The sequence below is a fragment of the Dermacentor albipictus genome, chromosome 10, assembly GCF_038994185.2.
Source record: "Dermacentor albipictus isolate Rhodes 1998 colony chromosome 10, USDA_Dalb.pri_finalv2, whole genome shotgun sequence".
Taxonomy (NCBI): domain Eukaryota; kingdom Metazoa; phylum Arthropoda; class Arachnida; order Ixodida; family Ixodidae; genus Dermacentor; species Dermacentor albipictus.
The window spans coordinates 44,075,858-44,091,079 of record NC_091830.1 but is presented as its reverse complement, the minus strand read 5'-3'; the positions used below and the strand labels follow the sequence as shown (position 1 = coordinate 44,091,079).

The 15,222-nt window shown below is 49.3% G+C and overlaps 1 protein-coding gene across 1 annotated transcript; it reads left to right on the top strand.

Annotated features, from left to right (window-relative positions):
* Positions 1-1,059: 1,059 nt before the first annotated feature.
* Positions 1,060-13,008, top strand: fj (four-jointed box kinase). Its single transcript, XM_070527672.1, has one exon. It carries the CDS (start codon positions 1,659-1,661, stop codon positions 2,883-2,885), a length of 1,227 nt encoding a protein of 408 aa, XP_070383773.1. The 5' UTR covers positions 1,060-1,658; the 3' UTR covers positions 2,886-13,008.
* The last annotated feature ends 2,214 nt before the right edge of the window (positions 13,009-15,222 follow it).

The following is a 15,222-nucleotide window of genomic DNA, read 5'->3' as shown; positions in this document are numbered from 1 at the left end:
TGCGCGTGCTACGTTCAATTGCCACTGGAAAAGAACTCGGCTTGGGGCATGCCAACTTTGTGTCCGTTCATACTGAGCCCCCTCTTCCGAGACAGCGGCGATGCATGAAAGGAATGTTCATATCGCGCGTTCTCCTTTCCGTTCTTTCTCTCCGAGCACGTGGAAACAGCGGTAGGCCCATCTACAAACAGACAGACACACATACAACTTTTCTCCCCATCTCTTTCGATTCTCCCTTCCCTCTCTTCTCTCACAAGCAAAATGGACTGGATGCGCCAATATATCTACATAAGAGAAGAGAACGAGATGGACGACACGCAGGACGCATCCGTAGGCCGCTTGGATGCTGCTGCAAGGGCGTGACTCCGCGGGGCTACAGCTCCCCGCTGCCCGTCGGTCGCCGAAGTGCAGCTCGAGTGAGGAGCAGCAGCGTCCTGCCAGAGGACAACGAGACGCGGCGAAATAGAAGAAACAAGAAAGGAAAAAAAAGGAGAGTGAAGGGGAAGCAAAAAGAGCAGTATGCCGAAGAAGCATTGCCGCGTGTGCTCGCCCGCGCCCTGAACCGACGGCATCCGTTGCGAACCATCGGAAACCTCCTCTCTCATCAGCCGCCTCGCCTCCGCGCGTACACAGGCAGCGAGGCGCAGCTACCTCCCCTCCGTTAACCCTCTCTCCCGGCGGTGTACCCCCCACCAACAATAATAAAGCACCAGCTGGAAGAGAGAATACCAGCCGCCACAGCGCGAAAGCCTCAACTCTCCTCCTGAGGCGCATGGGCGAGCGACACCCTCTCTCAATGTGCCCCCCCCGCGAGCCCCCCTGGTCGGATCGCCCTTCTGAATGACGTATACAACTCCCCCCGGAGGGAGGAGACTCGCTGCGAGAGACAAACCCCAACGCCCCCCCCCCCCTCTTTTTCGAGCAAGGGCGCTGCCGGCTAAAGAACTTGCCGGCCGGCCGCCGAGCGCTTTTCCAACCGCGCGCATACCCTCTCCCCCCCTCCCTCCCTGACCGGCGTGGCTGCCCGGCCTGGCTGCGAGAGCGTGCAGAGCGGCCCGTGCAGCGCCCGCGAGTAGACAGCTTCGTACGCGCTACGGCACGCTCCACGCGGTCCCCCGACGTGTGCCTTACCCCTCCGCGCAGTGGTGGTGTACGGCCAGTTGCTGTCGATGCGGCGGCGCGCGGCGGCGGTGTCGGTCGCTCCACTTCAGTCGAGGGCCGAGGTATAAAGGCGCCCCCACACCCAGTGCGGGCCGTCAGTCAGCCGTGTGACTCGGTGGCGGATAGTGCCCGGAAGACATGTCATCCCGGCGGCGGTGGACCGACGCGCCAGCCACCACCCACGCGCAGACGAGTCGGCCGGCCCCGGGCATTGCCGCACATCGCGCGATCCGGAGCGTCCACCAGTGTTGTTGTGCCTCGGCAGTTTGTGCTTCGTCCGTGGTGCAGTGCCGTCGTCGTTGACGAATCTCGACGTCGGGGGGCGGGCTCCTTCGCAATCCTGGGGATGCTCTCCGACATTCGTTGTCGCTGCTGATCGACGTGAGCACGTGCTGCCATGCGCGGCGAGACCCGGCCTTTCGGCAATCAGCTGCTTCGGTCCGCTATCCGTCTGCTGTGAGCGAGCGCGGACACTTCTTCTCCGGCAGCGGGGACCCATGGATGCAGCCATGCGTTGGCGCAGGACTTGGCTGGCCACCGCGGGCCTCGCCTTCTGCCTCGGCATGACCGTCGGCCTGCTGCTCCCTTTGAGGGAGCTGGCTCGCAGCGGCAACAACAGCAGCAGCAGCAAGGCGGAGGCCGGCTCGCAGCATGAGCGGCCGGGCAATGCGTCTTCCAGCGGCCCCCCTCCGCCGCCGACGGGGAGCGCCGCCGCAGCTTCCCGTGCGCTCAACGGATCGGACCTGTCGCTGCTGCCTCGCCGCTCCGAGAAGGGCACGGTGCGAGGAATTTTCTGGGCGGGACCCGCGGAGCGACTGGTCGCCGCGGGCTCTCTGGCCAGCGAAGAGGACGTGTCTCGGTGGCGGGCCACCGCCAGGAGATCGACCGTCCGGGCCGTGTACGAAGGATGCGGCCGCATGCAGAACAGGCTTATCGTGTTCGACACCGGCGTGCTCAGCTGCGCCCGCTACCGCCAGAACAACGACCAGATTCAGGGCGAACTCTTCTCTTTCTACTTGTCCCGTGAGCTGGGCATTCGGAATCTGCCGTCCGCGCTGCTGACCCGGGCCGCCGGTCGGAGCTGGGATCCCGTGCGGTCGAGCCTCGAGCTGGCCCAGTGGCGCTCGGACAGACCGGTGGTGCTCACGAAATTCGTGGACGACTTGGTGCCTACCTTCATTCCGGAGGAATTCCGGTCGCCGACCACTCGTCGGCTGCATCCGCCCGACGTCGTTAACAAGACGCAGAAGGAGATCCGAGACCTCATCCAGTGGTCGGACTTGATCGTCTTCGACTACCTCACCGCGAACCTGGACCGCATCGTCAACAACATGTTCAACCTGCAGTGGAATCCGGACATGATGAACGCCCCCGCGCACAACCTGGTACGGCAAAAGACCACGGGCCTCCTCGTGTTCCTGGACAACGAGTCCGGGCTCGTGCACGGCTACAGGCTGCTGGACAAGTACGAAGTATTCCACCGATCCCTGCTGGACTCCCTTTGTGTATTTAGGAAGGGCACGGCCGATGCCGTCGCCAGACTCACCCGTGACAGGGACATAGGCCGAAGACTGTACAGTGCTTTTAACAGCAGTGACCCCGGCATGGATAATTACCTGCCTTTCCTGCCGGAGCGCAGCGTCAAGATCCTCAACAAGCGGCTGGCCCAAGTGAACGCACAGATACGCAGGTGCATGGATAAGTACGGCCATGTTCTACGGTAGGCCCTTCGACGACGCTTAGGCAGAGGACAATGGTACGTTGTTGGACGACTCGCAGGGGGTGAGTTGTTGTTTCGTGCGGCAAAACATGTTCGCTCTTGTGATACGTACGCAACGCGATGCCGGAGTGAGTGTTGCTATGGCGCTGTGCGAGCAGTCTCCAAAGATGCGTCTCGGCCCAGGCAGCGCACGGATAGTCAAGGTGTGTTCTGACTTCCTCGTTGGTATACGTCCCGCCGCTAGCGCGGCGAGGCGCAAGAAATTTGGAACTCTTTCTGTTGTACGTAGCAGGGCCTGTACTGGCAGCGGCATGAGACAATCGGATCGGGATTACACGACCCTCGCTGCAGCTGTAGACCAAACTCTTGTTTATACGTATCTACTGTAGAATGTTGCAAACGTCGGACGTGCTCTGAGGGCAGCAGCACCCGAGAACTTACATATGTACTTGTTAGGTAATTTATTAAGTGTTTCCTCCTTTTATTTTGTGTCTGCCACGTCCAGCGAGAGGCCAATGGCAGGAGGTTTGTTGCTGCGCGATGACTGGGCAGTAGATAATTTTCTGGTGCATTTTCGAGCATTGGAATGTTACTGGTTCACTAGTACGTTCTTGAAAGCCGGCTCACGCCGCCCGGTCTCCACAGTTGAGAATATTGAGAGGGAGCAAAACTTGCTACTTAATGTTTGCAACAGAACAACCTTCGTTGCTCACATCACGCTGAGCGAGAATCAAATTCGCGCTACACGCGCTCATGTTACAAATTTGAATCTGATATTTTACCGGAAAAATAGGAAACTAGCTTTCTGACTACCGGTGTGACTAGTGGTCTCCACAGTTTTGCGATATATCGCTGAAGTATTGCCACTGAGTGCTTGCAAATACATACAACTTCCGCATTGGGATATCTCGCGCGGCTGTATTGTCAGCCCTAAGAAGAAAAACAAGAGCTAATAATTTTACGAAGCCTTCAAGCGAGTTTTCAGTCTTTGAAAAGAGAAAAGATCGCAAGGTATTTACGAAACATGATGGAACAAATGCCAAAGAGTTCTATGACGTCAATTTTTATCGCATGATCCCAATCGCCCATTCAGGCTCACTGGACTAGCAAAGTATTCTGCACGTCGTGAAATGCTCAAGTGTCACATTACCCAACTCTTTCTCGTGGTTATTGTATTGCTTGTTTGAAGAAATTAACCAGAAAAAAGAAAGAACGCAATCGAAGCAACTAGGTGTTTCAGTTATCAACGCTTCCGACCTCTTTCAAAGAAAGAGCGAAAGCGCAGACGTAATAGCAACAGCAGCGCCATCACACAGGCGTTTCAATTGATAACGGTGTCCACCCCTTGCGCGGGAAGAAAAGAAAATTGAACTGTGGTCACGATGCCCGCAGCCCGCATCCTCCAATCGCAGAGGGTATCAGCACCCTCGCCGCCCCGTACCACAAATAGATAAGTCAGACGAGCTCACGAACTCCTAAACAGTTCTTGCACTCGATCAATAGCTCAATCAACGCGCATATCTTTAGAGAACTGTGTTACTCGCTCAGGTGTTCGTGCCGTGTAATGAGTGCCTCATCGCCGGCGCATTCGCAGCCGGTCTGCATCGTTTCCTCAAACAGAGATCACCACCGAAAGGCTAGGGAAAAAAAAAAAACATCTTCCCACTCCCATAGCACAGCGGTGAAATGCCGACACGCACGCCCAGAGCGCGGTGTTAAAAGCTAACGAGGAAGGCGCGCAAGGTACCACGATAGGAGCGAGCCCAAGCCAAAGAGTCGTGCACCGGCACATACGCCCCACTCAGTGTACAGCTTCTCTCCTTCCTTCTTCTTTTCCCCCACTATTACAACGCTTTCTTTTCCTCTTCGTGCTCCCGACGTTCCTGGTAGCGAGTTCGTTAACGCTACGCCACCACGGAAAAATAGTTGCGACGAGGAGCCAGAACAAAGAAGAGGGTTGAGAGGTTGACTCCTCGGAAATGGTCCCGTCTTCGAGAGAGGCGAAGGAGAGGGCTCGGGGGCGAGGAAAATAAAGGGGGGGGGGGAGTTGCTCGCCCGCCCCTTAATGAGGATTTCATGGCGATAGCAGCCACCCGTCCTCGCTCGGAACGTACGCTTGCACGAGAGAAGCGGCACCCTTCCGGACGAACAGCCCAAACAGGTCGCTCACGACGCGCACCTCTGCCACGCAATGGTGACGTGCACGCGCGCGGCCGTGGTGTCGTGACCCGCGTCTCGTTATCAATTACCAGTGTTTGCCCGCCGTGCGTGGCGCGGCACTCGCACCCCCCTCCTGCCCCAACACAACCTTCCTGTACGCCCCCCCCCCCTCCCCTTACTCCCTGCGTCTCTCCTGCTTCTCCATCCCCCCCAATTGGCACTCTCACGACGTAGCTACCGTTGTGCCACGATGGTCACGACCTGGCGCTTAACACGCACGCAATCAACCCTCGATGCCGCGCCCGTTCCTCAGTCCCGTTTTTCGATGCTGTCTCGCGACTCGTGCCGGTGCTTCGGGAGATACACCAAGCCGGCGTGCGTACGTGAGGTATGGACGTACGCACGTAAGGACCAACGATTGGCCGTAATGGAGAGTCACGCCAACGAGTCATCTAAGAGATTTCCCCCTCGTCAGTCATTCTGTCGTCGGACCTCAATAGGTTTCAGCAGGTGCTAGCAGTCCTAGCGGCCGTCTTTCGTAGCCGTCCTTCACAGCTCTTTTCGACGAGTCATCCAACGAGTGGCAGTATGGTTTTGACAAACGGCGTGCATTGAAGCACATGTTCTTTAGCACAAATTGAAACGCGAAGGGCAAATAACTTATTGGTACGTGCAATACATGAAAGCATGAAGTGTGAACGTTTTTGGAGTCCGCATTAGTGCTGATGTTACAAACGCAGATGAGCTGGGAAAAAGAGCGATGGATGCATTGGGGTAGTTTCAGAATTGCTCGAGTTTGAACTTATGCTGCTAGTACGGGAAAACATGTCCGCCACATCGCGCAACTCATTGTGCCCGACAACAGCGTCCATTAAGTTTCCAGTTTGTTGCGCGACGGTCCACACAATTTCTGTCACGACATTTCGATCATTGGCTAGTTGGTACTTGGGTCATTTAGAATGGAAGCAACTCTAACAGCTGAAGCAACTACGTTTTTGACGACTCGACCGACAGACCGAAGGGTTTCAAAGCACGTGTGCTTACCACTTCGAGCGTGACACAGGTGCGGAAAAACTATTCCATGCGTCATCTGAGCATTCTTACCAACAAACGCGCCTAAGTCAGGTACAGCTGTTGTGTCAGGTTTTTGAAAAATTTTAACCTTCCTGAGTCATCTTTCCGATCCGACGTCCGAGGGATAGCGTCTGATAGCTTAAGCAATGGAGGTCATCGGTATCAAAGCAGTCGTTTGCTGGTAAAATGCAAATTAATGGGCCTTCATTTTCTAACCCAGTTGGAATTCTCAAAGATTTGAAGCGTGTTTAGGCGTTGAATGAAGGAGTATTTTTGCACTGCAATAAAAGCTGAATTTTCATAGATATTCAACGCGGCATTGTTTCACCCAGAAAAAAAGAAAGTTTCCGATTTATCTCTGGTATGGCGTATGTTGCGAGTAAATCCGTCAGTATCTTGCTTTCAGTTTTTAAGTGCCGCTTGTCGGACCTTCTGTCTAACACCTCATTGCTACGCATTAACCAGATTGCCAGAATAAAATTAACCTGGATTTTACATTACCAGCCAGAAAAGAAAGGCAAAGTAAATACAGAAAGGCAGCGTAGGATATGATATCAATTCTTATGGGTTCCCATGAAATGCCACTATTGCCAACAGTATGCAGTGACAAAACAGCGAAATTTCGATAGATGCCCGGACGTTGCTACCAATTATTTCGGCTGGAGATGTTTCGTGCATCTGCGTTCGAAAACTGCATTTTTAGACAGCGTAACATTGTAAATTCTTGTAGCTAGTCGTTTATTGATGATGATATACCGGCCAATGAACCTACAGTGAAATGGAAAGTACGCCTTCTCGACTTCAACACCTACACTGAATTCGTTCCAGTCATGTCTGTCCCTCACAACATGTGCATGATGTTGCACAGGGGGCAACCAGCAATATCAAGTTTTTGTTTAAAAGTACCCTTGAGCTTTGTCACTACAAAGGGAGCGTTTAATTCTTAGAACTGGTAGAAAATATGACAAGGACTTTTGCAGCAATTTATTCTACAATACACGTCCTCTTGCAGGCGAGGATTACGTACAGACTTCAGTGCACTAGCCAAGTTTTCATCTGTTAAAACATTTTATGAGAAGACATTTTTTAAATAGAGATGAAAGGACGAAAGATAAGATCATGCTTCAAGCTCATTGGCGTTAAATGATTGAGTTCGTATCGTTATGCTTGCGATGAGAAACCATGGTTTCTGCTCTGTCGAAGATGTTGCTGTAAAGTTATTCCCTGCTCTCAAAATCCTATATCAACAGTGAAAACTGAATTATAAAGGTTCTACTTAACACATTGACAAATACGTTTTCAAGAGCACGCGTAGCAAGTAAAGACGATGCAAGGGGTCGGAGCGAAAGAAACCCGGTTTTTAAGTAGCATTCGTGTAGCGGACGTTGCTTTCTCATAGAGCTCGAGGTCATAACTGTGAGGTATTACATGGAGCTACAACCTAGGTGACGTTTAAATCCGTTTGAAAATGTTGCGGCTGTAGATTGCTTGACCTTGTGCCATGTAGTTGGGAATGGACGTTAATCTGCGCACTGCCCGCTATCAGTTGCTTGTTCAGTGCCACTGTGTATGGTGGCTGGTAAAGCGTTTTGTGTGAATCCCACTTCTTGTAGGCCTAAACATGAATTTAATTTATCCGTGGCCCGTCGGTTGAACCTGGTAGCCGGATCACATCTCCGAGTAAACCTCACGCTATAATTCTATTCACTTCAATTCTCCCTCCCTAATTTTCGCATGTTCCACGTAGGCATACATTGTAGACTTAATTTCACAGAATTAAAGCATAAGCTTACGCATTTTCTTACGCATCGTCCAGGAAGTAAGCGGTACGAAATGATTCATGTTAGTGTTAGTGCAACGTTGCTTTGCGACTAACAATGCTTCGTTTCAAAACGTACAGAGGAAACAATGAAGCGTGCAGAAGGCGGTTTGATACAAAGCATGCTTTTCTTTTTGCCCTTTCTGCAATAGTACTAGATGCCACATACATTAAATCTACAAAGCGAAAAAGAAATCGTAAATATGTGAAGAAGTAATTTTATTGCATATGAAATTGTTAAGAGTGCTGAAAAACGAAGCACTCGACAGTTAACACCTGACAACAGCGCATTGACATGGATTCAACCTAAACGTTCACATTACTTCGCTTCACCTCTCCCGAGGGAGGATTCTCACCAGATCATGCACTAAAGTGTTGATTGAGTTTGCAAGCAGCAAGGCAGAGCTAGTTCCCAGGACAGGGTCGAACGAGGAATGTCGTCGATAAGAAACCCCATCGCCGCAAAGCACGCAGTGGCAAGGCTTCTCGACTTTAGCTTACGGAGGTCCGCGACGCCTGGATAGAGATATATGCGCAGAGACATAAGTGCCTACATAAATAGAAATATAGGCGGAGAAAAGGTAAGGAGAGGGGGGAGTTAGTTACACCAGGCGTTGTCCTATTAGCTACCCACACTTATGGTGCGAGAGACGGTGAAAGACTAAGGGGAAAGAGAGACATGAGTTTGATTACTCGCGTCAGACAAGCCACGGCGTACGTGCGGTCGGACGTTTAGGTGCGTCGCCTTCCCAGACACGCGCTGTGCAGACGTCACACATACGTCACGGGGGAAGGCAAGGCGATCGTTACGCAGACGGGAACCCGTCACCGTGGCTACAGCGAGCAAGGGGGCTTCTTCCTAAACAAGCCCGCACGACTCCAGACGCGGAAGAGCGTCCAGTCGTAAAAACCGCAACCGTCCTCAGTGCGCGTCGCAGAGATCCCTCGCCGGCTCATAAACAACCGCAAAATACCGCGATCGTCATCTTTACAGCCCCGGAAAGAGTGAAAGAGAACGCGCCGAGCATGTTCCGGGCTGTGTATCACCGACTGGACGGTAGCGCCTGCTGGAGGCGTTAGCGGAGAGCGCTTAGAGAGACGCTAAAGAGGAATATTAAGCTAAGCTGCCTAAGGATTTACGCTTCTGTGCTAGAAAAAGTGGTAGCTCTCACTTTGCAGGGAGGGCGGGTGCCGCGATACACGGAAGAGAAAGATGGCTGGAGGAACCTTTGAAAACTTCGCCCCGGCACGCTGTGACGTCATGAGGTTTAAATTGAAAACGATCGTTGTGGTCCAGTTTAACCACTTGTTGATACTCAGTAATACATTTCATCCGGAAGGAACCAAATATTTGGCCTAGTAAGTTCTACAGGGATGAGAGCAAGTAAAATAAAGGTTGTAAGTGCGAGACGTCACGCTGACGTACCAGCGCTGCGGTTCGTCCGCGAAATTGATGCATCCCAGTTCTTCTTTTTTTTACAGCTAGTGATCAACTTGGAGTCCCGGCAAGCAAACGAAAATTGAGGATTTTAAAAGAGTGTTTGCTATTGCAAATTCATTTGGTGTTTTTCTGTAGTGTATATCATAATGCACTCGTTGGTGTGGCTCTCGCACAGTCTCACACGTGACCCTGTCAGAGCACAAGCTTTACGGTGCCATTTCACAACCAGCCGCGCGAGTCAGCTGTCCTAATGAACGACTCTTCGACGAGTAGCGTTAACCCCATCTACCCTCCACGTTAGTTCGTCACTGGCTGACCGTGCTTCACCGGGGGTGGATTTTTAGTGTTTGTGTGTGCGCGCGCGCGTGTGTTCCAACTCAGCAAGAATTGAGACGTTTGTGGAGCGGTAGAATTAATGGCGTCCCTCTCAGAAGAACCCGCAGCGGCATCGCCAGCACCGTCCATCGTAGTCCGCATACCACTCTAAGGTTCTTTCTTTCTCGCTTTTTTTTTGCCTTGCTCCAGCAACGCCGTTGCTTCTTTCCGAAGATTCGTTCGTTTGTTTTGTTTTGTTTTTGCAACCGCCTCTGCTTCGCTTTGTTGTTTCGTTGTTTCCTCCTTTTCGCATTCCTGGTCCCCCCTCTCGGCCGCCGTGGCTGGTCGAAGGCAGCCGTCATGACCCCTCGCGGAGCCTGGCTCATTTAGTACGTTCCCGGCAACGCCTTCAACTGCCCCCCTCTCCCCTATTTCCTCCTCAGCTTTCCCCCGTTTCATTTGTTCAAACGCTTCGCTTTGATCGCTTTCGAGGGGACGCGGCGTCTGCGCAGCTTTGGGGTGCTAATCGTTTCGGTGTCCACCTGGGCCGCCTGTGCTTGTTTCGCACTGCCTTCACCAGTCAGTTCATTACTTTCTTTTCTCACCTCTGCGCGCTTCTCCGGCGCACCTTGTTCTTTCGCATGCCGTTGAGACACATGGGGCTGATGTCGAACGCAAAGCGGGGGAGGGCAGTCTGTTTGTGGCATTCTTTCTCCATGCGTGTCTTTGTGAGTGCCGGTAGTTCAAGCCTCACTGCACTAAGGGATACGTATTTTTTTTCTCGAATGGAATCGAATCGTGTCGATCTGTATTTGCCGCTGCTTGTAAAAGCCGGTGGTCAGGCCTCACTACGTTAGGTTCCCTCAGATCGCGTCAGATTGGGTCAAGCTTTATTTTGGCATTAGCAACTGCAGTGTTCCGTTAAATCAGATCACATTGTAACGAGCTTTATGTGACGTCGTGAGTGCTCAATACAAGAGCGGAGAAAAAAAAAACTCAGACACAAGCGCAGACAAAAAACACCGAACAAGGTATGCCTTCAGCGGGCCTGTGGCCACTACCGCATAAGATTTGAACTTAGTTAAAGAAAAAACATTTGGGGGAACCAGCAGGAGTAGTACGTCTGCGAAAAACAAAGATAATAATTACGCAGATCCAACGCAAAGCTTTGTATATTCGTGAAGCATTGGAACAGACGTCCTGTCCCACCATCGGACACGCGATTATTTTTTTTTTCAAGTCTTAGGTATTAGGCAAGACTGAAAGATCACACAGGATCACCAGGCAGGGAAGTCCAGAAGAGCTCGCATAGAAGGCTTCGCTTTAATACGCAAACACAGCTGGTAACCGTTGTGCTGGTGTAATGAGACGTACTGAATACAAAAACGAGAAATCGCGATATTTGCAGCATAAATTTTAGGAAGGCAACAGCTCGTAGCGGTACGAGAAACACCGTCTCGCTGCAGATTATGTGACACGATAGCGCGTAGGATATTTTCGGGCTGTAAGACTTCGGCTACTATTTCGTATTGGACTGTACAGTTTGAAGGCTGATGGGGATTTTTTTATGGAGTTTATTGAAATTTTCGTTACGAGGTACGTTGACAAGCATCTGTATTGCTGAAACTCTGTCGAAAGCCATTCTCATCAAACTTACACCACGAATGCAGTAAATATTTGAGGCATTTTCATTGTTGGCTCTCTTTGACTAAACACCTTGGTGGACGATCAAATGAGTTAAAAGAAATTCTTGTATTTATGGCACTTCGCATATGTTGTTACAAAATAGGCACACAGTTTGTGAGCTTGGTAGAAAATTTCTTCACCTGGTTGCTCAGAATAGTAGTTCTTGTTTGATCTATAGGACCATGCAGACCTAAAATTACAAAAAAATGTGACATTTGCCTGACGACCACTGTTGGTATCCTATTCCAGAAATTTTTTTTATCTCGTGCATTTCGCGCCGTGCAAAAATATATAAAACTCGCAATTACACTTCAATATAACAAACAAGAACGGCCATATTCAAATGACGATCAAAATTGTCAAAGGAATTGTATTTGTGGAGTCTCGGCATCCTATTGAATGTGAAAAACTGCTTTTGAATCAGTTTTGACTGGACTTCAGATAAGGATGCGTTTAGTTGTTGCAAGCACTCAGTGTTATACTTCTGTTGTTTTGTCATTGCTTATTTTGAAGGTGCGATTGAAACACCAGGGACATTCTCTCTTTTTTTTATTTCTTAAAACAGATTGGTGATTTTGTTCTCGAGCTGTTGTGGAGCAATTTTTCTACTTCTTGTGGCAGGACCTGTGAGCACCTGAATGTCTAACTTTGTGATCGTGACTTACCTTTCACGCACGCCCACTCGCTAATTCCTATAGAATATACGTTCTCTCCAGCTGTTTTTCTGATACGGGCGACGTTAGTTCCTTGATTCACCTGTATGCATTATCGTGGATGACAAAAAGAAAGTTTGCATTGGTTCAATAAATCTCGTAACATAGGCACTTTTATTCATCGCAGTAGTATAAAACATGTCGGTTTCACACCGTTTAAACATTTTTTAAGCTATTGGTCTGCACTCTATTGATTGACTGAATGATTTACTTGTATGAAGCTTAAAATATAGAAAAGTGACATGTTGCCACTTTCTTTAGAATCTTTACATAAGGCGAAGTCATCACTCTAGTAAGAAAAGTTACCATGGCAGATGTCACTCTGTTTTGTTTCGTGTGTGACGTAATGGAACTGTTGAACATTTCGTGTACAGGTGCAAAAATCAATAGCATTTTGGTGTTTTCTACAATAAACGTCGTATTAAGTCCCCATAAAGGCTTAAGACGGCGCAGAATGAGTAGGAGACCAGTGGACTGGCTAAAAAGGCGACTGTGGAGACCTCTAGTGCCTGACTAAGAATTAGCGGTTTGCATTGTTGTTTGCAAAGCAGCGTCGGCTGAAACGAACCTGTATACGTATTTTCCTGTTGCCGCGAATCGGTTCTTGCAAGGCTGACACCACGGGAGAGAAATGTGCTAGTCCCTGTACATAACTTCAGGTCTCGTGGTGTTCAGTCCTTGCATGAACAATTGTTCCTCTTTACGTGCTTGCTTGGTACCACGAAGTGTGCTTGCCGCGAAGTGCGCATGCGCATGCAACACCGGATGTGACGGTAAAAATATTGTTCACAAGGGTGTGTGCTTATCCTGTGTAATTTATACCGTGAACTGTTGTAAAAAAAAGTACGCGAGATTTTTTTTTCTTTGCCTAAATTATATGTAAATATGATAAAACAAAATAAAAGCATCGTTTTTACAAGACAAATTGCGCAGTGACGCTTTCATTTCCTCTTGTGGGCGTGCAACGTCCGCACTTGAGGAGCTTTAGATGGCTGCTCCGCGATATGGAGAAGTTTAAGAAATGTTTCAGTCGACACGTCTTGGAGATGTTAGTACGGATCCTAACTAGCTGTACTTCCGGAACCGAAGAGTTGGCATTTGAGAAAAAGTGCCAGAAGTCCAAGAGAAGTAGAAAAGCGATCAAAATACAGACATATAGTAGTAGCTAGAAAAAAAATAAAGAAGGACAATCAAAGAAAAGGTATGCGAACTCTCAGGCACCGGCAGTGGGTATAACAAACACAAATGTGCTGATGTCAGCAACACAGTGTATTCAGAGGTTATCGCACTCTTCGAAAGAAACCACTGTGTACTCTAAGGTTATCGCATTATTCGAAAGAAACCACTGTAGTGAACACTTTTTCGCTGACAGCATTTCTTACCAAGACTGACTAAGTCTGAGATAACGGGGTTGCGAATCTTGTAACCAGTTGGGAACATAGAGTTGTGTGCTTGTGTCTGTCGCTTAGTGCTGGCGATGCGGCTTACAAACTCAATGCAGCTATTTATAGAATATACACTGATTGTAGACAGCATCACAACAAACAGTATGTGCTTTAGGTGGTTCCCACTTCTGTTAGAAAACTCCAAAAATAGGTCGCAACAGAACCACGGGCATGGAACGGTACAACACAAACTTTGTGCTGCAGGTTCGCCTGATTAGCAGCAGTTGATTCCACCGATTGTGCTGGTTTTTTTTTTTTGTACATCTGCTGTTCGGGTTTTCTGCTCTTTGCATTTTGATGGCATCCATCTTTGTGTGGAAGCAAATGAGCTGCTCTAGTTTGAATATTTGCCCAGTGATGTGAACGTCCTTCGTGAAGATTTCGTTTCCGAGGAGCACCAAGTGTCTCGTGCCCGTGGCGTCTTCGATTCACGCGTGATTCATCACAAAAGCGATTGTTGCGACAATCGGCGTAATAACTTCCTCCTCGTCGGACGGAACGATATCCCGGAAATGAGGCTGCCATTTCCAGGGCCGCCGGTTTGTAATTAATAATTTACAAATACCTCTTCAATGATTAATAACGGCTAAGACGTAAAATAGAACCGGCACAAAGAACTCCGCGGGCCCATTAATCTTAATGAGCTCATTCGGTGTCCCTTCTATGATTTAGCGCGGCCATAATTCTCTAGACACTCATTTTAGCATTTCATTTTGTTTGTATAGCTGCTGTAACCGATTGCCGCGTGTTTTTTTGTTGCTGCGAAGCAGGAAATGCAGAATAATTTGCTCATCATACAAAGAGAACAATGAAGTCGAAAACGGTGCGGAACGCAAAATAGGAAGCAGACGGATAATAGTGCATACGTTGCTCGGCATCTGAACCAAAGTAGCATCACTGCAGTGAATGAAACAAGCTTCTGTCCAGCCATTACGGCGCCGCTATGCCGATGGCGATTGCGCGACGTTTGATCACGTGAAGTAGATGGACGAGCTTTTACGGACAGCGATGGCGAGGCTGTTAAAAGAGAGCCCGGTGAATTGGGTAGCCTGAAATAATGCTTCAGTAAGCGTAATAAGAAATCTTGAACTGCGTGAGACCACAGACACTTCCGAAGATATGGAGGCTACGTCGTAGGCATAGCGTCGGTGGCCAGTATGAAGTTATTGGTCGCACTGTTAATGGAGAGTGCACTATAACAATACTCACACTGATAACGGTAAAAATTTGTCCCAGGACGAAAATCGTTTTTCTGACGGGTTCTTTTCTTTTCCAGAGTTCTATACATGCTGACTACGTTCTCAAGCCCAGACAGCTATCAGTTATAACAGCACGCAGCATTTGTGTAGAAAAAACAACACGCCTACACCTTTACAGAAATAAAAGACTGCCGTGCAAGATTTATGAGTGCTTTTTGGGACGAAATCTTAACCAGGAAGATATTTAAAAAATCCGAAGAGTCTTAAGCTTTATGCAATGAAATTTCATTGGTAAAGTAACATAAATTTGTGATTTAGTTGCAGACGAAGTAAGCGTGCAGAGTTTCCACGTTGAAATAGGTTTCACTTTTACGTTTTAATAGCGCAAAACAAAACCCTTCGTGGACATTGCGGGGTTGACCAGTTGTGTCGCGTTTCCAAGAGACATTAGCTGTGACATGTCACTGTGCAAGGCCGCCACGTTCCAAT